Here is a 26,219-nt window from a genome sequence, read left to right as displayed (position 1 = left end):
TTTCTTGACACACTTTCTCTTTTTCTTTTTTCAGAGCTTTATCTAGAACGAGATTTTAGAATCTGAACAGCTTCAAGCTAATTCAGAGGAACATCAACACTTTGTCAGCTAGCAAGCAAAATGTGCTGAAGACAGGCGCCAAGAACTTACAATGTGACTAAAGTGATGCATTTAAAAAAAAAAGGACTGAAATGGAATCTCATAAGTCAACTAAAAATGGATATCATATCAGAACAGCAGTTTTAAAGGTGAATATTTACACAGTTTTGCAAGTCACACTTTAAAACCCATGGCCAAGTCTGCCCCGTGATTAATGGAAGACTACATTGCTTGAGTTGCTCTTGCATAATTGCTCTCTGTAACATTGAACGAGAGTCTCAAAGAAACATCTGGAGCACAAGTTTAAAAAGGTTGTTTTCTGAAAAAAACAGTGAAACACTGATTTGGCTGTGAGTTGCAAAAAAAAGTAAGCTGTTTATTAGAAGGTTGGCAAATTAAGTAATCTTCTTGCAGGCTTTAGGTTGTGTCCTTTTTGCATTATTGTAAATATATTGTTACTCAAAGTTGGAACTAGGGAATAAGAATCCAATCCTCTATACGGTAAGAAACATAATGAACTACTTTTTAGATTGGCTCTTCTTGCTTGCTTTGTTTAATTAAATCCATTGGACAGGTAATGCTGCAGAAACGTCTGTTAGTCAATTGTAGTCAGAATTCAGTCACACCGTTGAAGCTGTGCATGGCTGTTTGCAACCTGTCCAGGGTGTATCCCACCTCTAGCCCAATGACCACTGGAGATAGGCACCAGCACCCCCACATGCCTGCACTGCTAAGCGGATATGTTTGTTCTAGACAGCAATAGTCTAGAACAAACAGTCACCTTAGGTTTAAAGTAAAAGAATGGCTTGGTATGACAGATGCAGTGTGATGTTAGGCGGTGAAATATATATAACAAACTAAACAGCAAGAGAGTTACTTAACCACTTTACCTTATGAAGGTATTATTTTCAATTTCTTCAAATATAACTGCAATTTCTTTTTTTTTTATTATTCCAAAAAACCTTGTTGACCCTTGCCCCCTTTCTGCTTCTCCTTGAAGGCCATGCTTACTTTGACATTTCAGGAGTGCCACAAAGCCCATTAATTTGCTTTCCTTGACACCCTCCCTATCGCTGAAGCCCGAGACCGTTCCCTCAGGGAAGTCAAGGGGTCATGATTCTGATGCTACACCCCCACAACAAAGGAAACCCAACCCCCCCAGTTTCCACAGAAGAGCATATTTCATTGTTGTTTACACTGGACGGGAATGTGATTGCTTGAATCCACTTGTCCTAATTTGTGAAGCTTTGAGAAATGGGTGAATGTTGTTGATCTGACCTGCTTTCATTTCTAAATGACCTGAGCCATTACAAAGCACCAAACAAGTTAAATGAAAATCCCCCATTATTGTTGACAATCAAACAATGGAAGTGGTGTTAACATTGACCGACTGAATGTTGTCAGATCAGCATGAGGGTTGCACAATCCTTTATTAGTACTTAGCTATCCAATCTAGCCAACCGCGGTGCTAGCTGGCTTCAAGTACTATCGAGACAGATAGGAGTTAATGACCTTCTGGAAAGCCAGGGGGAAAACCATGAATGCGTTCTGTATGCATGTATGACTGGAACAGGAAGCAGAGAAAGAAACAAAAAAAGAAAAAATCTGATCTGGAGAAGCTCAGCAGAAGTGAATCACTGATTTAACAAAGAGCTACATAGTCATCAATGCATGCAGAGGGAGGCTGGGGTGGGACAAGGAGCATGGGAATCAGAAGTGACAGATTTAAGATTGATTTTCTTGTGGAGAAGGCTATAAGAGTTGGTAAATTTCCAATGCAATTAGGGAGGCTCTGATAGCTGAAAAGATAATAGATTTTTAGCTGTTGGCACAAATAATTTTCCATTTGCCGTCACAAGCTCAAGAAAAATACCCCCAATCGGATGGTTAGCGCATTTAGTTGCTAAATCAAAACATAATCTTGAGGATTACATTTTGTCGATAAAGATAATGATTTAAAATAATAACTTAAAAGAAAATACCCTCTAAATTCATGCCTGTTTTCTTATACCCTACAATGGCTCTGATGAAACCATTGAAATTGGCAGAGGAAGGAAAGGGTGAAGGGAGTGATGATCTGGACATAAAAAACACGAAAGTGAAGGAAAAAGGACAAAAGGTCTTGAATCCAGACTGTCTGGATGCACTCAACTGGGCTGCTTTCTTCAGAAAATTGCTGCAGAAAAATCTCATGAGGTAGAACAATCAAGTAAAGAGAGTGTAAAGAGATTATATTTTGATTTAGCAACTAAATGCGCTAATAGTACTTTATGTCTGTGGGGTTTTCACTTATTCCACATCCTTATCAGCTGTATTAACTAAAACAAGAGAGACATTTTCTGTAGAGACATGTCAGAGGTGAACATTACACAATTCAAAATTGCCATGTTACATCCACAAACCACAATCCTTTGTATTCACACAAAATTGCAGGAAACTAATTTTATATACAATCCTGAGGGACCCATCAGCAGTTCTTAAAAGTTTTATGTACCCACTTCATTTCTTTCTCCTAGACTCCAAATTTTAGCTAAACGTTATGATCACGGATTGTGTTTGTTTTACAAAGTACTAGAATGCTGCAAAGGAGACTCATGATAGAATGGCTGTGTTGGCCGTCGTCATTAGCAAGAAGTTCATGTCAGATTCACAAAGCAGGAAGTGGAGAGAAAAAAAGAGAAGTCAGATGGACACAGACCTTCTGACCTACACATGCTGTCTGCCTCAACACACTCACAATAAATCCAGAGTAAACTAGGCCTCTGTCCTATTATGGACAAACTTTTTTTTTCCAGTTTCTGTCCTCTTTCTTTATTTTTGGACAAGCTTTTTTCAGTTTTTGTCCTCTATCTATTCTCAAGGCTTCAGCACTAGGAGTGATGGAGCAGAAACATACATTTCTTGTCTGACTGATCTGGTGGAGAAGGACTGAAAGAAACATGGTATTTTCACCAAACAATTACCACCAGGGAACAGGATTTAGGTTTTCCTTAAGTAATCAAGCTTACAACATGGAGAACAATAAGTAATCCCTTAACACTGCAGTTCCTGTGTGATGGTATGAGAGTGGTTTGGTTACAAAGCTGCTTTTTATTCAGACGTGGCTTTTTATTCAGAGGTCAGCAGGATGAAATTCCCCCACATATATAACTACTAGATAAAAAGGGAATACCCTGATTATTGTCAGCAGACATAAATTAGAGGACATTTTCAGGCAGATGTTACTGACATCATTGACTGAAACCAGCTACCACACACACGCACACACACACACACACACACACACACACACACAGAAATTCAAACAAAGAACAGTAGAGGACCCCAACCTCTGAAATTCCTTCAAATTTCATGGAGAGAAGCCAAGACAGGAATTTTTTGCCAACGTTACAATTGGCCAATTACAATTCCTCTGACAGAGCATGTGTCCTGGATTGTAGCCATCAACCAAGTTTCTCAATACGATCCGCAGAGGCAGCCAAACAAACCTCCACTCAGCAGTTTTTGTACAATAGAATGAGCTCAACATTAGACGAGTCAGTTGAGGCTCACATGTGGCTCCATTACACTGAATTCTTTACCAATAAACAATGCAGAAACTCATCTGGGCTACAGTCAGTCACCTCAGGGAAAAACGGAAGAGTGCTATGAACACCATAAAAACAAGATACAAGTCAGATCATGAAAACAAAACAGCTTGACATGTATGGCAGAGGAATGTTTAGTGATCAAACAACAGAGAAAAGGTCTTAACTGTGGGGCAGAAGGTATTTATGCATGGGTTTCAGCATTTTTTGCAAATAACGATCTGGAAGCTATGACATGTGTTTGTATTCAGTTCCAACTGAGTAAATACTTTGCAGTACAACCTTTTGTTTCACTTACAGCTATACGTGTTACAGAGTTTGTCTCTATTACCTCTTTGCAAAAAGCTGAAACTAAATCACATTTAAAGAGCAGCTCATATGTCCGCTGATCCCCTGTGAGCTGTGGGTTTTTAACTTTACTGAAATTTATATGAACCTCAGCTTTCTATTTAGCACTATTGCAAAATTACAAGCCGATCTCTAACCTTCCATTCATCAGCAAAGTGTTATAAAAAAATATGTGTTTTAAATAGCTTTCCAACAGTGATAAACCGCTTTGATGTCTTTTGGTCTGGTTTCTGTGCTCACCAGAGTACATAGACTGCCCTTGTCAAAGTGTTCAATGACAATCACATAAATACAGACTGTGAAAGAACCACAATGTCGCTTCTGCATGACATTTTAGCACGGCATTCGACACTTTCGCCCATGATATATTATTGAAGCGACTGGGGCTCCATTTATTTAACATCTACATGCTCCTGCTAGCTCAGATTGTTACGACTATTAAGATAAGTTACCATGCAGGTGGAACACAGCGCTAGACTACAATGTCACCAGGTGAATATGAACACATTAAAATTCTGAGCAGATGCATAGAAGAAAACTGTGAGGACGTGCAATAGCTTCCTTCACCTGAACAGAAAGAAATTGTGTACAGTGATGGACAAAAGACCTGAACTTTCAGAGGCACATAAAGACAATAACAAAGTCAGCCTTCTGTCACCTTATGAACATTTCAAGTTAAAGGACTAATGTCCCAGCAAGATCTAGAGAAACTCATCCATAAGTTTGTCTTCAGTCAAACTGATCACTGCAACAGTGTCTTCACAGGTCAGTCAGTGGCAGCTGATCCAGAGCGGTGCTACTTGTGTTCTCACGAAAACTAGGAATGTAGAGTACATTATGCCAGTTTTAAAGTCCGTACACTGGCTCCCTGTGATTCAGAGAATAGACTTTGAAAGTTGCCTTTGAACTGCAACGTCACAGACCGTAGAGTGCCTCTCAACCTGTAATGGTTTTCTTTTGTTTTGCCACTGCAATATTGTTTTGTCTCATTTGCTTTTTTTTTTATTTTTATTTTTGTTTTAATCATAAAAAAGCACTTTGGATTGCCCCTTTTTCTGAAAATGTGCCATGCACACATAAATTGCCTTGCTCTAAAATTTCAGGTTAACCCTAAGGAGGTTGAAAGCTGAAACTACAGTTACGATGTAGATGAGTAAATGGATACATTAATCCAGATTGTTTTGATGGGAAGGAAAGTGAAATAGATTTTGAAAAGACAATAGTTGGGGGCTTCCCACCAAGTGACTGACTGCACTCGGATGGCATATTTTTTTTCACAAAGAAGAAGTAATTTTCACCTGCTGAGAAAAACCATCCTTCCCACCTACACCCCATGGCCATGAGTGCACGTCTCAGAGGATCCGAGAATTGAAACTAGCAGCAAGAGAAGATAAAAAAAAAACAAAAAAAAAACATGTTTCCTTTCTCTGTCTCATTCTGCAACTTTCCAAACACCAAAAGAGACAAAAATCCAATTTGAATGAGCTTTTAAACAGAATATAAATCATTGCAATTCCTAATAAGACAGAATAAGTATTAGGTTCTTTACTGTACAGCGCCTGAAATTTCCATTTTATTTTAGGTATAGATTTTGTTGAATAAGTAAGAAGTATATATTGCTCAAAAGTAAATGTCTACTTTACAAATCCCATGCAGTCTGTCCTACCCTTACTCAACACAGGGTTGTGACTCCATGAAAAGAATTTGAGTTTTATAGTAAATTTTTATTTATTTTTTTAATCCAAGACATAATGTCCAACGCTGAGTTAAGAGTAAGAGATTAACTGCAGCGTGTGATACTGGAATATGTCCAATAAAGGCTTGCTTTGAACTGACCATCAACAAACAATTTATTTCCAGGCTGGTGGAGTCAGCCTGGGTTGTCTTCTATTCAAGACCATAGTTCATACATTATAAACAGAAACTAGAAGAATGACCAGTAGGGTTTCCAATTCACCTCACTCGACTCTGAAAGTTATGATTATAACATGTTGTTTATTAAAGCAAACTCACTTCCTGAATGACAAAGTCCTCTTTCACTCTACTTTTCGGTCTAGTGCAACATGTAAGGCGCATATTTATTTCCCACATCACAAAAGGCTTAGCAGTATTCACCTTAGATCACCAGCGACTAAATATAAGCAGTCTGTTCTGCATTGATAGTGTCAGAACATGTGGGTTTAGGAAGCTGATGAGTAAGGAGTCGATTTCCTGTGGCTTTGTCATGCAGACTATGATTAAGTTGGTGCAGTTTATTTTTTTGATTCCTGTGAAAATACATTTTGATAGAAAATGTGGAACCTTGAACCTATCTGAAAAAAAAAGAACATGTCTGAACATCGGAAGGGCCACAAAACCCGAGTTCTGGAGAGCCAACGTTCTGCAGAAATCAACTTAAATGTCACTTATTCTCAGGGGGATGAAAGTACTCACACTAAAGGAAGCTGGGCTGTAACCTTAAGAAAATTAAAGAGCGATATATTTAAATATTCAGAGGACTAAAAAATTTCATGGTTTAAGCTTCAGTCATCCAAAAATCAATCCCAGTCCACATAAAGGGTGTGTGAAATATTCCTACTACAGCATGTGGAGATGGGAATCAGTTTAACTCCCATGGCAGCATTTCCCACAAGTATGGCTTAATGCTCTTTAGTGGTGAAATGCCATAAGAAGGTCTTTAAGAGAGATCACAAAGCTTGCAGCTCATAATTTATGACTAGGTTTTAGGTCTATATCACAAAATAAATGATTCACTCTCTTTGATGATTTCCTCAGGTGAATACTAGTATATCAGAGACTTTGTGGGGAATTTTACAGTTATTAATGGTAAGTTTAATCTATACTTGCATTCTCAAAAAGGAACATTAGGGAGCTACAGGAGCGCAATAGGATTCTCATTCAAACTGGTTCAATGAATCATCAAATTATCAGGTGGGAGAATTTGTCCACATGGCAACTGTTAATTGATTACTCCATAAACAACCAAATAGCTACAAGAAATGTTGTTTGCATTTTTGCAATAAGTTATGGGACCCAGCAAAGATGAAACAGTCATCTGGACAGAGTAAGACAAAGTAGTAATATCATGTCATGGGAACACTGCAGTTTAACAGGGACAAACAAGCTGGGCAGGGTTAAAACTGAAGGCTTTAAAACAAAGCCACTTCATGTGTTAAAATGGTCCAATCAAAGTTCAGACCTTAATCAGGTTGAAAATCTGATGTAAGACTTGAAAATTATGGTTTACAGGCACTGGATGGAAATGTCACAACTTTCAGACTGACAACCAGGTATCAATTGCTTTCCATTTTAAAATTAGACACTCTTTTGTCTTAGACTGTCACGTTAAATACCTGTAAAACACTAAGGAGTTTGTGATTAACCATTGTGAAAAAGTTAGAGGTAAGAAAAATCTGTAAATTTTTCTGTACCAAATGACAATCTCCTATAAACTCAAGAGTTGTGTACCCCACTCACTGCGTAATCCCAAGCATATGCCCACAACCGATATTTTGAGTCCCACTTGTATCTCATCTTTGCTCTACTGACCTGCTGGTAGTTCTCATCTTCCGGCTGGAAGCTCTTATCAATGGGCTGAAATCTAAGGTTGATGTGGGGGAAATTGTGAAGCCAGTAAGTCCACCAGGGCGCAATGTAATCCACTCGAGTCAAAGACATCCCTGACCGGACTGGGAATAAAAAAAAAAAAAAAAAAAAAAAAAAAAAAAAAAAAAAAGTTGGGCTGCAGCCTGGATGATTAGCCTCTCTCTCAATCCTTGAAGCGGGCGGTCTGGTCTGCAGCCCCGAGATCTTAATCAAGTCTCACATGAAACAAAGACAACGGTATAAGCATGCTCAGTTTAACCAGCACCTCCAGCCTAAAGAGAGGGGAATAAAGAAAACATGGGCTAAAATACAAATCCAGCTCAGGCGGCAGAGGGGACGTAAACTAAAGCCCGGGGAGGATTTTTTAAAAAATGTTCCTTTCAAAAGAATCCAGTCACTCTGCACTCATGTCTCCGTGTCCGAGGATCTTCACACACTATCCGACCGACAGCTGCTCCAAACAGCACTGTCAGCAACGGGAGCGCGCACTGATAGTGAGGGACAAGAAGCGACACGGGAGCGCGCTGACCTCAGTCTCTGCATGAGGAGTTGACCTGATCTCTAGAAAACAACTATATATTAAACCCCCGGCTAAACGGTTATCAGACTATCATGGATTTGTTTTGTGCCATTATACGGTCGCTTTATTTGTTTATGTGGATTTAGTAGCTACACTGCCATCTAGCGGTGAATTGAGATACAAGGAGAGGCGCCTCCGGAAAGCTATGGCAAAGGGGTCCAGATGGGGTGTCTTCAGTTTCGTGGTGGTACACCAAAACAAATATAAAATATTTTTTCAATTTATTGCTATCCTGCTGAGCCAGAAGTAAATGGATTAAAAAGTGACATGGAATAAAGATAATTAAAATTAACTCATTCATTTTGTTAGCCTTCATTTTGGGGTAGAATCATAAAGACAGAAGTTTACTAAATACTTGGTCAGGGAAGATTTGGTAAACTTTGGGGTGGTGTGGCATGGTGGCAGGAATCAGAAATCCATGATTTTCCAATGTTATTGTTCAGATACCAAAAATTGGCAGTTTATGAAAATCAAGTGTAGAAAAAGACTGAATGGATTAACTTCTCTAAAGTTGTGCAATGTTTACACGGAAAAAAAACAAAAAAAAAAAAACAAGCTGCTATTGGAACCCCAAAAACCAGACTAACTATACATCAGGAAATAGACTTTTTACTGAAATGTTCAACAGAAATGTTGTTTTATAGCAATTGTTCTTGGTTTGTGCATCACCTCTGACTGACAACACATGATGCACATTTTAGTGCTTCGATATTTGTAAAGGTATCAAGACCCCATCAAGAGTCAATATCAACACAACAAATTAGTTCCACCACATCATCCCACAGTTTAAAGTTCTTCTAAAAAGGCGCAAAGAAAAGGGCCAGAGAATATCTCTTTTGACTGTAAGGAACATTTATCCTAAAGACCCTGTTGCCATGCACCAGCTTGCTGAAAAAGTGAACAGTGCTTCACATAAGCTGCTTGGAAGCATCAAGCTGCAAAAACCTGTTTCACATAGGGGTCTACTCTTTTTTTTTTTTTTTTTTTTGGTTGAGTCTTAATCAAAATGTAAAACTCAAATTCAGCAGCAGTAATAAATGTATCATCTCAGACCATGGTGCACTTTGAGATAAATTTGTAAATAGTGTGATTTTAGTTAAAATCTGAAAACAATAAGGATGTCTTTTACATACATCTTGCACCTTCTTTTAAGGAATATCAACATTTAAATGCACATATTTACTGTACAAGTCTAAAAAAAACACCAATAGGAAAATTTTGAAAATGTTTACAACTCAACACTAATCTTGTTAGCATGACCGTGACTGGAAATATTTAACATAAAAGTATGGTAGAAAAGTTTAAAAAACACACAAAGTAACTTTTTTTTTTCAATTTTTATTACAATTATCTGTACATCTTGGATTTACTTCAGCTCCTTGACAGCCAGACCTGTAAAAAAAAAAAAAGAAAAGAGGTTAGAAAATATTTAACTATAGATCATGTCAAGATGGCGGCTAATTTCCCCAGTAGAAAATGAGATTTTGTTTGTCTGGATAAAATAAGGTTCTGCTAGGGCTTCTGATGAATACTTAACTGGGATTTCAAATAAGGATTACAAAATATAACCCTATTAAAACCCGATTAATCCAACATATTGGTTTACACATGTGAATCTTTCATGTACTTTCTATCTTCAGGAAAGACCTTGGGTATAATTTGAATTGAATTGCAGACCTCAAATCTCTTCAAGGTGATGATTGGAAAACTTTTTTTTAAATGAAAACATTAAATGTTTAATTTTTATCTGTTGTAAGCACAGTAAGAACCTGCAAGAAATCTGCACTTTCATAGATTTATTTTTAATCCACATATTTTTGCACTCTTAAACCCACTATTTAGTAGTTTGGTAAAAGACTTCCAAACTCAAACTGTATAGAATCTTCCAGTCTTCTTCCATAAATCAAGTTTTTGTACTAGTGGATGACAAAAACATTACAGCTCACTAAATATTTAATCCAGGCATTCCTTTGTAATTGAAAACATTGAAAACAATGACTGATTCTTGATGTATGGCTCTGTTTAAAATCCAATACTAAAATCAACGTCAAAGTTTTGTCATTTTTGGAATGTAAATGTCAAAAGGACAACAATAAATAATAATAATGATTAAAAAAAAAATACTATTTTTACGACAAAAATGGTATTCCTTAAAATAATTAACGTTAGTCCCAGAGGTTATTCAGATTTGCTTTTATTCTGAAAATTTTGGTTGTTTTGCTTTGACTTTTAGCTGACTCAAATTACAGGGTTCCACAGAATTATATTGTAACATGTCTACTGCACCAGTTACCCCAATTGAATTTGTCACTACTTTTACGACACCGAACCACTAACACAAGATAAAGCATTTTTAGTTAAACAAAAAAAAAAAAAAAAAAAAAAAAAAACTTGTCCACAACACACTAACTTGACTTAATCAGGTACAAATTGTGCCACAGTTAGTTTGGGATATTTTCCTGCCCAGTGAAAAAAATGAGTTTTTCCATAAACTCAATGAATTTTTGTTTGTGTTCTGAAACTCATTACTTAGTTGGGTATTAAGATAATTTGTAAGAAAGCACATATGTTTATTTCTTGAATTGTTTCTCAACAAGCTGGTGGGGAAAAAACGTTTGACTGAACACGTCCTCTTTCAAGAAGTCAGTTACATTTTTCCAAAGCTCTCCACAAATCTCTTGACAAATAAATCGCAACACTGCCAGAGTTCATTTTTTTATTCTAACTGGGATTTCTTTGTGAAAAGAAAAGGACATGCTGCCAAATACCTTCATTATTACTGACCTGGGGGCAGGGACTGTTTGAGCTTCTCTGCCTTCTCCTTATCTGTGATGACCAATGTGTACAGGTATCTGCTGCAGCGCACCTTGAACTTCACGTTGTCCTTGTTCTTCTTGATCTTTACGGCTGAGCGGCATAAATGGAAATACTTTTCAATTAATCTTGCAGTTGAAGTTGCAAAAAGGTCTTGTGAACTTGATATTCAAGGTTTCAATCCTTAATCCTTTACCAGATTCATTACATGCTACTGGCTCTCACCAAAAGGTGAAATGCTTGGAATGTTTTAGAAATACAAACCTGGAAATTATTATTTGATAAACTATAAAATAAGAAAAAAGAAAAAAAAAAAGATCCAAATATCAGTTTTGGCCCAAAACCTTTGAGTCAGCTATATAAAGCTGGAAAAGAATTTCATTTTTCAGCAACACAAGAACAGTAATATATACAAATAATCAAAAGAATGCAAACTTGTGCAGCCGAGTGATTAACGGAATGGCGTTTTGCTAATCATAACTTTCTCTCAGCACTTTTACATTAGAGCCATATTCAAACATGCATGTACAGACAACCTGACCAAAAGGCAACAGACATGTTTTTGGGATGCTGCAGAAACCCACTTTTCAATAAGAGGCATTTTTAGTGACAGAATGACAAGGCAGCAGATCTGATCAAAAATATTCAATAAATTTATTTCACTTGCTACATTTTTGGGTTGGAGTAAATGTCTGTGTCTCTTGATTCAATGAAGAGGCTGCATCAGTGATGACATACATTTTTACAAATAAAGCTAAAGGCAGCAGCAACAGGGAACATCTTGTCTTGACATTTAGCTTGCAGTCTTGCATTCCTTAAATTATAACATGGAACTATTGCAGTGTTCTTGTCATACAAAAACATAACAATAAGCTCGATTTGCTGCATGTTGCTGGCAGTGTTAACTTACACTTAGCGTCCTTCCTCCTGGCTGTCAGCAGGAAATCTTTGATTTCTTCGATCTTGCGAGGCTACAAACAAATGGTGCAAAGTAATTAGCAACAACAAAACATCTGGAAGCACCGACTCGAACTGACTGAGTTCATTTGTAAGTGGACCGGTGGAACTGACGTTTCTGTTTAAATCCAAAACCCAGCACTTGGTCCATCCTTTATTCTTGCAAGTTTGTGAAATGCATCACCGACACTTCAGACTGTGATGTTTGGACTTCTTGCTGCGTTCAAATAGCATCTTTAACTGATGTTTTTAGCTTTGACTAGACCTCTAACTTGTAGCTACTAAATAAATATTATAATTAACATCAATACTAAGCGCTTAAACGCGCTAAAACGTGACTAAAATGCTGCACGGCCCATAGGTGGATCCAAGAGCTACGCTTTGCTAATGCTAACTTCCAATGCTAATGTCATATACGCCCAAATAATTTTCTCACCAAACCAAAATTTAAGAATTCAAAGAACCCATAGGTGACAAAATATAGCTAACAACCTTATAAGCAATGCTATTTATGCGTTTAAATAGGATAAATATCCTCACCATGTTGCCGTGTGAGCGGACTGAAGCCTGTGGAAGGAAAGATAAATCCAACAATCAGATTACAGAGAAAAATAGCCTTAAAAATAAAATGTGTAAACCACAATTATAATAAAAGGCTATATAATTAAATTCCGTAAGTTATAAATTGGAGGGTATGCTTGAAAAAGAGGATGGATGAAGATTTATTTGGTAAATTTGTCCGTGTGTGAACGTAAAACTCACTCAGTCAGCCAGTGAGGGGACGAAAAGGGGCGGGACTTCCGGTTCAACAATGTTTTATATCTTCATACGGCAAGCGCCAGACACCAAAAATATTCAAAAGCGAACTAACAATTTCGTTGTATAGTTTCTGTTAACAATAAAAAGCACAGTATTTTATTCTTACTCTAGCTGACTACCACGGCACAACAAACTACAGCATTTCTGTTGAGCACTTTATTTATTTATTTACTCAAAAAATTTAAGTGACAATTTGTGTTTTCTTTGTCCACAAACCTGAAAAAGGCGAACGTAGAGCTCAAACACCATTTCAATCAATAAGTTTCAAACGGAAATGAGAGATTAATTAACATAAACTTCTCTTTTGTGACAGATTGTTACTATGCAAAAACTAAAGCATTGTTTTAAAATATCACCCTGAAGAGTCAATATTTTCAATTATTAAACTAGTGCAATTCCATTTATAGATTTTTTTAGCAAGGCACTCCTCATACAGCAATCATCTGGAAATTTATGCTGATTTTTGTATATGTAAAGAATGTAGTTCATAAGGTCATTTTAAGAAAGGTAGTGTTACTTTATTCTTCATTCCATCCATTACTTTTCAATTCTTTGAACAGAAACACAGGACAGAGCCTAGCAATAGTATTTCCTTATGTGTATTTCCTTACACTTATCTGTAATTTAATCTCAACAAAAAAAAAGCAGCTCCAGAAGTTCATTAAAGAACAAACATCATCATAAAGTCAAAACACAGTGACCAAGTCAGGGGTAAAGCGGTGGGAAAAAAATTACAGCAGAGTTCAGGGTTTAAATTTAACATCAAGAACAAATTTATAGAACACATTCCATGCTGTCAATATTTAACTAGTAAAATATAGCCACTTGTAAAACTTTAAGTAGATGTCATGATTCAACTGTTTGTTTTATCAATAGTCTGATTTATCCGTCTCGCACATCAAATGTGAAGGCATTCTGGCCCACTTTTCTCACCACTTTGTTTGATTCCACTTAACTTTGCAGACATTTGTTTCCATGCTGATGTAGACTTACTGATCAATTGAAAAAAATATTGTGCTGTTAGTTAGTTAAAACTTTATTTCACCAGGCAAAACATTACGAGCAATTTCTCATTTAGAAGATGTTGGTGACGAGGCAGTCTGGGCCAACCTTCAGTTGCCAAACTTGACTTGACTCTTTAATGTCTTCGAACACAGTAATATTTTGTTAAAAATGCCACTGCATTAGTTGATTTTTTTTCCTCTTCTAGTTTCTATAGAAGCTGCAACGATGTACACTAGTTTTGTCCCCAGTTTTCTTGCAATAGCAAGAAAAAGTTCAAGAATTACTTTTAAAAACAGTTTCATATTACAGCATTTTATGTATACCTATTTTAATAGGTGTTAAAATAGTCTTTCCAGACTAATCTTGCAGTAGCAAGAGAACCACAACAACACTAAAGTTTGCAGTGAAGTCACCGTCAAGATTAAAAAATGATCGAACGTGTACATGAAAGTTTTTTCTGTGATTTATAATTTGAATTGTATTTTTTTAAGATAACGATGAACAGCAAATCAGCTTTTGGAGGGAGAGAGAGAGAGAGAGAGAGAAAAAAAGTCCAACATATACCTCCTACACTGAGCACATTATCACAGTTTTGTTGACTTATGAGTTCAATTACACCTTCCAGTCCAAATAGATAAATCTAAATGCTGCTCGAGTAAAAAGCCTTTGGGTATATACATTTTCACTCTGAGGGTACTCTCATTTATTATCTCCAGAAACTGAAAGGAAAAAGTGCATTTCTCTAGCAGTATGGTGTAGTTAATGAGCCAGTTCTGCGATATTGTCTGGTAAGCTCAATGGAGCTAAATTTATTATATTGTGTCGTGTTTAGGGGGATGTTTGGCTTTATAATTTTGTGCACATAGATTTCATTTTAGAGGATTTTTGTGACTCGGAAGATAGCAATATAATAAAGAGACACATTGCTGTTTGTCCCTGTTCTGTTTTTCTTTTCAGTCAGTTTTTTTTATGATGTTTAACACTCAAAGTACATGGAATTTGAGAAACATGTCTGATACCATTTAGGCCCAGTTAGACTCATCCCAGGTGTTCTAATTAATGGATACTTAGTGCTTGTCTGTCAGTGCTCGCAGACCAAACCTCTCTGTGCTCGTCCTCCTGGACATGTTTTGCTCAAGATTTTAAAATTTCACGTTTCGTGTCAGTTAAGGCTGAGGATGAGGCAACTCTTTCACATTCACTTTGTGCTGTGTGAATCTCAACTACCTTACAATTTATTAGCATACAAAGCTTCTTTTCATTTCAGTCTCATAACTTGTCAGTTAAAGGAATCTGGAGAATGAATTAGATGGACAAATGGATCAACAGAAAAAGTTTTGAGAACTGTAAAGGGAAGGGATGCCTCTGAGGTGGATCAATGCTACACCATAAGCTCTTTTCTGTAAGAATTAAAGGGAAATAGGGGTGCTGCTTGGTGTAGAGGCAGAGCAAGTCCCCTGTATATCAGGCTTGTCCTCAATGCAGCTGTCCTGTGTTTGATTCCCAACTATGAACACATACATTTCACATTGTTAATAGTTTTAATTGTATAAATACTGCTAAATAACTGTGAATATCTGGCGACCTGGCCTATACCCCACCTCTTGTCCATTAACTGCTGGCTCCAGCTGGACAGATGAATGGTATTAAGTGTACAATATATTTTCAATCATAAAGTATGCATTGTGATCAGATCGATTTTTACAGAATATGATTAAAAATATCACTTACACTATTTATTTATGAACATCTGCATGTTTCCTTTATGTCCTCCTACTGGGATTTGCGTTATGCACCTTTGTTGAAGCCCAAGCTGACCTGAAATGTTCGTCTTGTTGCAGTTCTTATTTTCATACAGTAGAGGGCAGCAAAATGCCGCCAATTTGGCAACTCATTCTCACTTGCAACGTTGGGAGACGCTGTGTGCAAAGGAATCAGAGCTATCGGTATCATTATCCGTTGTGAAAGCAGGGTGTTCGCAGAGCTGATTTCTTTTTTGGGTGCTCACAGGAATGCCTTGGATTTTGCATGTTCAATAACCATTATACAATTTAGCACCAGACTCTGTCAAAGTCAGTCAGGCAACTAAAGATTTACAGAGGAATGTACATTTCTTCTACTTTATTTTAAATTCCCTACTAAAGTAAACTTTCTGTTGCCTGCTAACGTGTGTAATTTCACATTACACTCTCACCTCTGAAGAGAGCTGGATTCAATGAGCGCTGCCCCAGGCAGCGTTGATTCATTTATGCAGCTTCAGACTGTTGGTGAATTCATACAGCCCCAAAATCTCATTTGAGGTCCTCTTTTTTTTTTTTTTTGGGGGGGGGGGAACACACCTGGTGTTAAAATAGTTCCCTAAAACCATGATTCCCTTTTTCGTATGAAAGAAGTAATTGGAATAAAAATGCGTCGCCTCGGGCTGAAGGATGATCGTACTTTGTAGCTGTGCTCGGCCTTATTAAAAAGGCACACAGGGAACAAAAATCATGTTAACTTGGGGATCCTTTTTGAGTTTTAGTGGATGCACGAAGTGAAGTTGATGGAATTTCAGTAGCTATCTGAGATCTAATGATTAATTCAGGAGGTGGCCCAATTATTATTCATTGTTTTATCCATCATATGGGTGAGAATTGTTCAAAGATCACTTAAAATGTCTTACCTTTCCATCTTTATTTCAATTTATCTTAAATCCACATTTAACATCAATTAACAGAAATAGAGAATAGGAGTTGGTGTTTTTTTTTTTTTTTTCATTTAAGGCATATAGAAAAGTTGTTGTTCACTGCAAAAAACCTCTTACTGTGATAACGAGTAATAAAATTAATGTGAGATTTGTGTAATTGAAGCCATGTCTAAGTTCCATTAGAAAAGCAATAGGAGAGTACTTCAAATTCCTCAACGCTGCTTTGCTTACCCTTATCTCTCCCTGGTTATTGAGCAGATTGATCAGTCAAATATTGATTCCTTTTTCAGCTCCCTTATCAGAGGCAAACCTCAAGTACATGTGCGGATGAGGGGAGATTATTAGAAAGACTGCAAGTTTACACTGACTGAATGTCAATTGCGAACGTACTCGGATTTGTCGGTGTGGCCAAGCAAACTGTTGAGGAAATTTACTGTGAGGTTCCCGTTTAGCACATTCAAAGACTTGTGCAGAGCCGCAAACGGCTTGTCTGAGAAATCAGAGGTGTTTTTTGTCACAACTCCCCCACTGGTCAGACCTGCTCAATCAGAAAACAAGAACACTGAAGGGAGAAAAACTGAGGAGAAAGAAGAGCTTTCCAGACATGCAAATGTTGCCTTTAAAACATTCCACCTCTGTGGCTGAGATTTGTGGCGTAACTGTGAATAGTAATTGTCAATTTTGCATTGTGCTTTTGTTGTCTGACATGCTACTGCCAACAAAAACTCATTGTATTTCCTTGGCATACAAATGGCAATAAATGTCTATCCTCCTATTTATCTAATTACCTTTAATGGACCGCATTCAGGAGGATTTCAGCTCGGAAAGATGAAGAGAAACTGCTACGGGAGAGTCAAGCCAACTTATTCTGAGCAGAGCTTATGTTTGTTCTCTTTAACTCGTCACTATTGTCTCTTTTCTTCTGCTCGAGAAAGGGATATGTTCAGTCGCCACCATGTGTATGCATTTAGTGCAGCAGCAACACACACATAAATATGTCTCATGCAAAAATGAAGACAATTTTGTATTAATATAATGAAAAGTGAAAATGAAAATAATGGAACATAATTGAATTTAAAACTGCTTGAATCAGTCCCTAAACATGTCTACCTGATATTCCCCGAACCAAGATTGCTCTGAGTGCTATTTACTGCAGGGTGGATACTCAGTACTCATTAAAGCTCCAGACACTATGACACCTGTTCTACGCTGGCCATGCTCTCATTTGTTCTACTTGCTGTCCCCAGGTGTTTCTTTCACCTTCCCCACCAATCTCAGCCTAAAGGCTTCTGGACAGGACCATCCATCCCGTATTCTCTGACTTTGTGACAGTTAATCTCTGTGCCATAGAATGAAGATCTACTGAAGGCTTCGGAGCAGCAACAGAGGGCTTCATAAGAGACAAAAAGTTAAGGAAGAAAGAAAGAAAGACTTTTTGGAGTACAGGAAAGATAACTTCATGGATACGTTTTTTTTTTGTTTTGTTTTTGTTTTTAAGTGCGTCTTAATGCGATTAATGAAAACCCCACATTTTGAGATGCTGCTACAAAACGAGACAGCAAATGAATGCAGAAATGTAAAATTTCATTTAGTGTTTCTAAAACCAAAAAATCCTGTCATTGCAGAAGTCATATTTGATCAATCTACTCTTCTAAAAGGAAGAAAGGTGAGAAAAAAACAAAAAATGAAGCAATAAAATACTCACAAAAAGGAAGCTGACTTTTATATCCCTATATTCTTTTGTTTTTTTAAAAAGTTTCTTAAAGTTTATACATTTTTGTAAAAAAGTTTAGTTTTTGTTAATAAAATATAACAAACATAAAGAAAAACCAAGATAAAAACACATGCCAAATAAGTTAAAATTTATTTAAATATTGCCGTTCAAAATAGGAAGTTGAATTGGTTAACAATTAGCATATCATATTCTCTAACTCATCCATTTTAAGTAGACATACTGTAAACCTTCCACTCTGAACAGAAGTTCACAATCAGGAGCTATTCGATATCTATCTAGCTATATATATAAAGGCAGAATTTATTGCAGTAGAAAAAAAATTACTAATTTTGCAATTCATTTTGGTGCATTAATAACAATCTGGTCCATCTCTTACTTAGAGTAACACTTCCATTAGGGAGTTCAGTTCTTATTTAAGTCTGTCTCTCCACAGTAAATCATTCTGGTTCATCATGTCCTCTGGACCACGTCATAGTGCTGTCCTCACTTGTCATTTGGGGCCTGCATAGTCATCAGTTTCAACCTGCTCTTTTACAATCAGCACGTACTTCCCATCACACACAGACAAGTGTGTATTCCCACCCATACTAGGACTGTGCATTGACTTCCACTCACTATAGTAACTGCATTTATGCCTAACCTAGACATGTTCCCTAGCTGTAACCATGACTGGTTTATTCCTATCTCTAATCTTAACCAAAACCTAATTCACACCATACCTCTGGACCTAACTCCTAGCCATAAACAAGGTGGTCCATCGTGTTATGATTGGAGTTTGGTCCATAAACATTAGTAAATATGCCAGTAATGGTTCTAAATAGGATAGCTATACTGAGGACATTGTGTTGACTTCTATTCATTTTAGAAACTGCATTTATGTCTAAGCCTGGGCTTTGGGCCCCATAAGGAGCAGTGTGTCATCACAAAGTAGTGTTTTTTAGAAAAAGGGGCCTTACTAGGTGAGAAATGTTAACACACACACACGCACACACACGCCCCCCCCCACACACACACACACACACACACACACACACACGCGCACACACACACACACACACATATATATACCTGGCAGCAAGCAGTGGCAATGCCAGCATGTCTGCCGTCTCTCATCCCCTCGCCCTTATTGCTCTTGCCTGAACTACTCGGCACACACAGTGTAAGCCTTGGCGAGCAGCAGGTCCTGATAAGCCAGTTATTATTTCCTGGCCTCTGTTGGCTCAGCGTGGGCCATGTGCATGTACTCATCTCTTCATACAAATTCAACCCACAGGTAGAGTCATTAAGACCATAATTGCACCTAATTGGAAACTGATCTTACATTTGCACCCTAAAACCATTGTTCAGCTTTTCTTTGGATGTGTGGTTGTGCAAAGTGCTAATTAGTAGTCAGTGTTTCACCTGCCTTAGATAGAAATTAAGCAACGTATTAGCCTGGAGAAGCTATTTTGTGTATTTTTTTGGGGAAAAACACCCAAGTCAATGATGAGAAAAACATTTTAAGATAAGAAAAAAAAGTGTCAAGCAGTCGCCAATTCTGTGTTGGTCATCTATGCTCTTCATTTTTAGCTTTAGATGTTTAGGGCACAATAACGGCACACATAGAGAGCGTGCTCAGTGTTTTGCCAACTGCCATTAATGTGGAAGCTAATGGTGGAGCATATCTTATGGTTTTGAAGTTGCTGGCAGGCCGCAGCCAGCAGATTATCAGCTTAATTCTAATTTTGGTCCACCATGAATGTTATTTTTCCTCCCGCTTGCCCGTATCAGAATGCATTGATACCTGAACGCATCAATAACGTTCAGGGCGGATGAAAGAGACCAAGTCGTTCAAATTCAGGTCACATTTGGAAAGATCAGATATTGGATATCCACAAATGCATTATTTTTATAATTATTATGGTTTAGGTTCTGCTTTTAGGGAGAGATGAAGATGCTTATTTAAAAAAAACAAACTTGCAGAGATGTTGTTTTTTGTTGGTTTCTGTCTGATTCTTCACGCATCACTTTGCTATAAATTCATCACTAGATACTCTTAAATCAAAACTGCAGTCTAAAAGAGAAAAACAAGACAGAATTTGTCATTAAAAAGTTGTCATTTATCTCTCAGATATTTCAGATGAACTGATTGGACACCAAAGATATCAATAACCAAAAAAAAAAAAACATTTTTAAAAATAAAATTATTCTCTAACTCATCCATTTTAAGTAGACATACTGTAAACCTTCCACTCTGAACAGAAGTTCACAATCAGGAGCTATTCAAGATCAAAAGTTTATTTGATTTAATAACTGTCAAATGTCAAATAAGCTTCGAGCAAGCCTGAATAATTAAATGGATAAGGGGATTAGATCTGGAATATCTAATTATAGTACATAACTTTAATCTAAACGTAAATGTTACCACACTGAAACTACCCCCCCAATGCCCGCCCATGCCGCTGGGCCTGGTCTGCAGCAGTAAAAATCAAAGTTGATCAAAAGATATTCCACCTAATACATCTCAAGTAGTTATATATTTTTCAGCAGACTTTAGGACAATGTGCTGATTCTTTCCTGTAGGAGTTTAATGAAGAGGAAACCAACTAAAACTTCCTTGGCAACCACTAAATGATAAATAAAATGTTATATTGCCATGAACTGTGACAATAGAACTGTGAATATGTTGTCATAATAAGAAAAACCACTCAGGACTAGGAAGAAGATTTTGAGGAGTTTGTTTGTTCTCAAGCTGTTCAGACTGTAGATGGCTGGGATGTGTGTGGTTTCACTGCAACTTGCTAAGTGAGAAATAAAAGTTTGTCTATAAAGAGGGGGTGAGGGAGGCTAATGTACATATACATTTAAAACAATACATTGTAGAATTGTCTCATTTTTTTAAATTGTTCCACGTTTTTCTTTCTTTTTTTCAGGGGACAGACAGTCAAATAGGACCGATTCCATTAGGCTACTAAGGAATATCCCATGTCTGCATGATGTCTGTATCTTACTCACTGCTTTTATTACCATTGGCTCATTAGCTCTTCTAATGGATGTACCTTCCAGCTGTTCTTTGCTACTGGTAATTAGATGATGATCTGTGCCCAAAAAAATATTAATATGAATTCTGAGGGCAATGGGAGTTGTTACAGAATGAGATAAGGCCATCTTCAAACACCCCGATTAAACTATAAAATAGCTAGAGGCAAGGGTGTAGGAACGAGTCTGTCATTGGGGGGGACGCATATCGGAAACCTGACAGATCAGTAAATAGCTTGAGCAGAAATGTCAAACAATTATGCCATCAACACATCAGTAACGCGTTACTCTAATCTGACCCTTGTTTCAGTAACAAGTATTCTAACACGTTGCTATTTACAATCCAATAATCAGATTAAAGTTATGCAGTATAATGACTGTCATTCCAGGATGAACACTCACTTTAGCATTTGCCTCACAACTAGCAAGCTAAATACTCTGGTAGCACAGAGCTGACCAGATTCTGATGTATCTTATTGGTCAAAATGCATTGATATAAATTGACTGGCAATTGAACAGGTTCTACTTATTTCTAAAACCAAAGTAGAAAACAGCTCATAAAATAAGACACAACAGTTTTAAACCCAATACAGCAGTTTGACCAACAAAAATAAAATCTAAAAAAACAAGTTTTGTTCTTCTTTAACATCTCTCTACATCAGTGCAACAGTTTGATCTACAAAATAAACAAAACTTATACTTTTCACGTCTAACAGACACCTGAGCTCCTCACTGTTAACTCAGTCTCACTTTCCAGCACTGCATTCAGTAACTTACCAAAGATCCATGAAAAACACTGAGGCAAAAAGACTAAATGTTTTTTTTTTCTCCTGTCATTTTCAGCCGCAAACATTTAACTAAAATATCTACAGATATGTGTTTCTGTCTCTGCCTCCCTTTGACTCTCTGCAGCCTGATGTTCCTGCATGGATTCATGGATTTACAACAGACACTACAGTGATGTACAGTGTCAGAATGTGAACTAAATATAAAAAGTATGTGTTTATCATACAGAATGAGAATTTAACTTAATTTTCAGATGTATACATTATTATACATCTCAACTCTATTAACTGTGTAGCAAAAATTTTCACTAATTTATTTTTAAACCTCTCCTCAAGCACTTTTCTTATTGTCTTCTAACCATTAACCTTATGGTGTGGAAATAATGAAAAAATATTGAAACGTTGAAAGAAATCAACCTGACATCAGTCTCCTCCTGTTCTCCTTTCTGGTTCTATTATAATTAATATAATTTTTATATCTTCACACCCTGAAACGCCAACTGGCTCTCTTATGTCTTCCCTGACCTGCTCCTCTCATAATAAAATAGTTTATTTAAAAATTAAAAACAGTTAATACATATTTCAATAAACTAAATGAAGACCTCACCAGAGCTTCTTCCCCTTTCTTCAACATTATTCTAGCACTGCTGTTCTCCTAAATATATAATATAATATAATATAATATAATATAATATATAAACACATGTTAAGTGGTCGAGTATGATCAGGTGTTGCTCAGTTTGCTGCTGTTTCAGTCTAAATCATTGTGACTAGACTAGCTAACTGTTAAAGTTAGTGGTAAAATTTTGGACATGTGACTATTCCAGAATTTAAACAGCTAAACCAAAAAGATTTAGTTCTATATATGAAAGTAAACTGACAATAAACGAGCGATATTCATGGCAACATTCCTGACAGATCGTTTACCTCCTTCAAACGGAGTTTCTGACTCCGTCTGCTGCTGCCTTTACTCTGAGCCGTTCAGAGGGGGGAGGGGCAGGAAGCGCTCTGCTGAATGCGCTGTTATCCGCCTTCAAAATAAAAGCACGCGAGTGGAAGATTTTAAAATTCTTCGCAACTGCAGTGAAATTATTGGGGGGGACGAATGTGGCTCTCTCCAATATTGGGGGGGACATGTCCCCCGCGTCCCCCCCGCTTCCTACGCCCATGGCTAGAGGGCACTTTGGGAAGATGGGGCTCAAAATCTATGTTCAAATGCCAAAATCACTTCAGCAGCACGGTACCTTTTGTGCCTCCGTTACTGTTGCATTTCTACTGCTATATGGTGGTATTTTGAAATCTCTCACTTTCCACCTACTCCTGTTGCATCTCTGAATATTCATCGAATCTCTCCACCGCTATATTGATATAGTGAGTTGAGATATTTATAATCTCAAAATGGGTCTATTTATCCTTTCTGCAACTGTGCTGCACTGACTGTGGGCATGTAAACACATTTCTTTTTTTTTTTTTTTTTTTGTGAAACGTCTGAGAAAGGGAGTCTAAAAATATACCACTACAGTAATTTCTGACAACTTCACATGTGCATATTTCTTGCATTTATAACCAGCCTTATTATAAAGTACAAAGAAATCACTGTTTCTTTTTTCATGTTTCTTGTACATGTATTATACGGTAAATACATAGAACCTGTAAGAAATTACATAATTTTCTCCACCAATCCATATAAGGTGCAAACACCATGTGTTAATAATGCCATCTGCACCAGAGATAATTCATTAGAAAAAACAAAAATAAAAATCCCTCAGATATATTTACGTCCTATAATATTTTGATGTGCTCTCCCTGCATGAAACAGTCACCATGTTGATTTAATTACTCTCTCCCACTAAGCACTTCACTAAGCAATATTTCTCATCCTGTTCGTTATTAAACACTAACTGATATTCATACCCATTGAAAATGTTTACATTTTGTCACATTACAATGCTGAGATTTTATGTAGTAAATATTTCAAAAGGGTATTTTGCATCAGACCCACTCCAGTAGAATTTAACTGGAGGGCAATGGGGGCAGTAAATGGGCTTTTAATTTAATATAAATGCATAAGCAAACATTTAGATTTCAAATAAAACCCATGTTATGTGTCAATACAAAAAATAAATAATAACAATGACATAAACTTTGAATAAAATGGTTGCGAAAAATAAAATAAAACGGTTGCAAAAAACTAAATCCAATGTTTCCAATCTCTGAAGTCTGTTTCTTTAAATGCAAAACTAATCTACTCAAGCAACAGTAGCAATAGTTCCTATATTACTAAAACAACAGTACAATGTACAGTGCAGTAAAACTAGCCCTACAAAATGTTTTCCCCAAAAACGTTACTCAAGTCAATGTAACCAGTACCACCCATCTCCAAACACAGATAGCAACAACATGAGGAGCCTAATTAGAGCATGTGTTTCCTCTGCTGTCTATGGCTTGTGGTAAAGTGCAATACTTTTTTTTATGGCTTTCATTCAACCTTCTTCTTCTTTTTTCCCCCACACTTTTAAAAATCCCAGATTGGTAAAGTGAATGTCAAATAATTGTTCTGTGAAGAATTTTGCCCGTCTGACCTGTGATTCCCTGCAACTCTTCCAGAGTTACCACCTGGCATTCTTCTTCTTGCTCTCCTTGTCTTTGCCTATGTCTTCAAATTCTGATAAATTACCATTTACTTAGAAGTCACTGAATGAAAGTGCTGTACCAAAAACCGAAGGCAGGATTTGTCTACACCAACGCATTCTACAGTCAAATATGAGGCCATCTTTCCAACAACTGAAGCTAGGTCCAAACAATGATGCAAAACACAGCAGCTAATCTACAGCACAATAGCCAAAAAAGGAAATGAATCAAGCTGCTTTAACTGGCCATTCAAAATCCAAACATGACTGAAATATTGGGGGGTGGGGGGCATTGAGTGAGCTCTGCAGAAGCAGATGACTGCAACAGTCAAAGAACGATAATAAGATCAAAGGACAAAAATTCAATGATTCAATTCATCCCTCTATTGTGTAGTCCCACAAACAAGTCAATCCCGATATACAAATAATGAAGTTAACTGAATAAATCACCTGAATGAGCAAACTAAAGATTTTAGTATAACCTTTTCTTTAAAAAAAAAAATTCTCATCATTTCAGCTCACCACCACAGAAAAAAAAAAATAAATCAATAAAAATTTTATTCAGCAGTTCCTTAAAAACTGTGCTCTAAAATCTAGTTTTGTGCACCTGGAGATCACAAATTTAAAAACCTAGAGTTAAATTTTAGCTGGCGAATTCCACGAAGGTCACGGACACATTAAAACCTTTCGCAGGGCCTTCTTTAAAGTGCAAAACAGCAATAACAATAATTTTGTCCCGGAGAGGAATGGAGCTGTGTAAAAATAGCTGCTCGGGTAGAGATCAAAGAGAATATTAATGAAAAGAAATATTAAGGGTCTCTGAGGGAAAATTAGGTCATTTCGTACCAACATGTTTCACGGAATCTGATGGGAAAAAGCAGCCCCCAAATGTTGCTTTTAATTTTTCAGTGCTTTAGTTCCAAAATAGAAAAAAATTATTACTAATGTCTTCTTGATGTTTAAGTTCACAGAAAATCTCATTTATTATGACAGTGATGCTGAGAAATTGTTTTATCCATCAAAGGAAGGTATTTCTTTTTCTGCAAGAACTTAAATATTCTAACAAGACTGTCCATAAACATGAACATGAGCATTACGTTCTGCCTCTCTGCCTCATACGGACTAGTTTGAATTGATGGCTGGAGCTGCAGCCTGTGCCTGTGATTAGTCCAGGCGTGAGACCCCTGATTGGACATCATTTGTCAGTCAGTGGCAAAGAAGCCAGTTAATGATTCGCTGATACCCATCCAGTGCTGCACAGTGGTTATGAATTTAGAAGAAATTGAACAAAATCGTTTTCTCGCACGTTAATCAAACTTATTTATACAGTATATTCAGCCGAGGCCCTTCTCTGCTAACTTTTCTCTTTGCGCAACACTTTTTGTTTTTATATTTTGATTTGATTTTATATATTCACACATAGATTTTAGGTTGGGCTGGGCAGTGGCACATTTAGTCGCCTGAAAGACCGACGTCTTTTTACATGGAGTTTAGATGTTCTTCCTGTGCATGCGTGGGTTCTTTGCCAGGTAGCACAATTTCAGACGTTT

The 26,219-nt window shown here is 37.0% G+C and overlaps 2 protein-coding genes across 3 annotated transcripts in view; both read right to left on the bottom strand.

The window, feature by feature from the left end:
• Positions 1-9,536, bottom strand: part of ttyh2 (tweety family member 2) — a 56,938-nt gene extending 47,402 nt beyond the window's left edge. For both annotated transcript variants that reach the window (XM_014993216.2, XM_014993217.2), the window contains exon 1: positions 7,584-9,536. In XM_014993216.2, the coding sequence (XP_014848702.1) occupies positions 7,584-7,712 (129 nt within the window). In that variant the 5' untranslated portion in view covers positions 7,713-9,536. The remainder of the gene's footprint in view (positions 1-7,583) is intronic.
• Positions 1-12,804, bottom strand: part of rpl38 (ribosomal protein L38) — a gene marked incomplete at its 5' end in the record, with an annotated part of 44,656 nt that extends 31,852 nt beyond the window's left edge. The window contains 5 exon segments of the mRNA XM_088001050.1: positions 9,543-9,612; positions 11,005-11,127; positions 11,945-12,005; positions 12,532-12,558; positions 12,754-12,804. Coding sequence (XP_087857176.1) covers positions 9,587-9,612; positions 11,005-11,127; positions 11,945-12,005; positions 12,532-12,558; positions 12,754-12,804 — 288 coding nt within the window.
• Positions 12,805-26,219: the final 13,415 nt, after the last annotated feature.

This window comes from Poecilia mexicana, unplaced genomic scaffold, assembly GCF_051168715.1.
Source record: "Poecilia mexicana isolate PSO_F unplaced genomic scaffold, ASM5116871v1 scaffold_19, whole genome shotgun sequence".
In the NCBI taxonomy this organism is placed as follows: Eukaryota; Metazoa; Chordata; class Actinopteri; order Cyprinodontiformes; family Poeciliidae; genus Poecilia; species Poecilia mexicana.
Note: the sequence above shows the minus strand (reverse complement) of the source record. Positions and strands in the feature narration are given on the sequence as shown.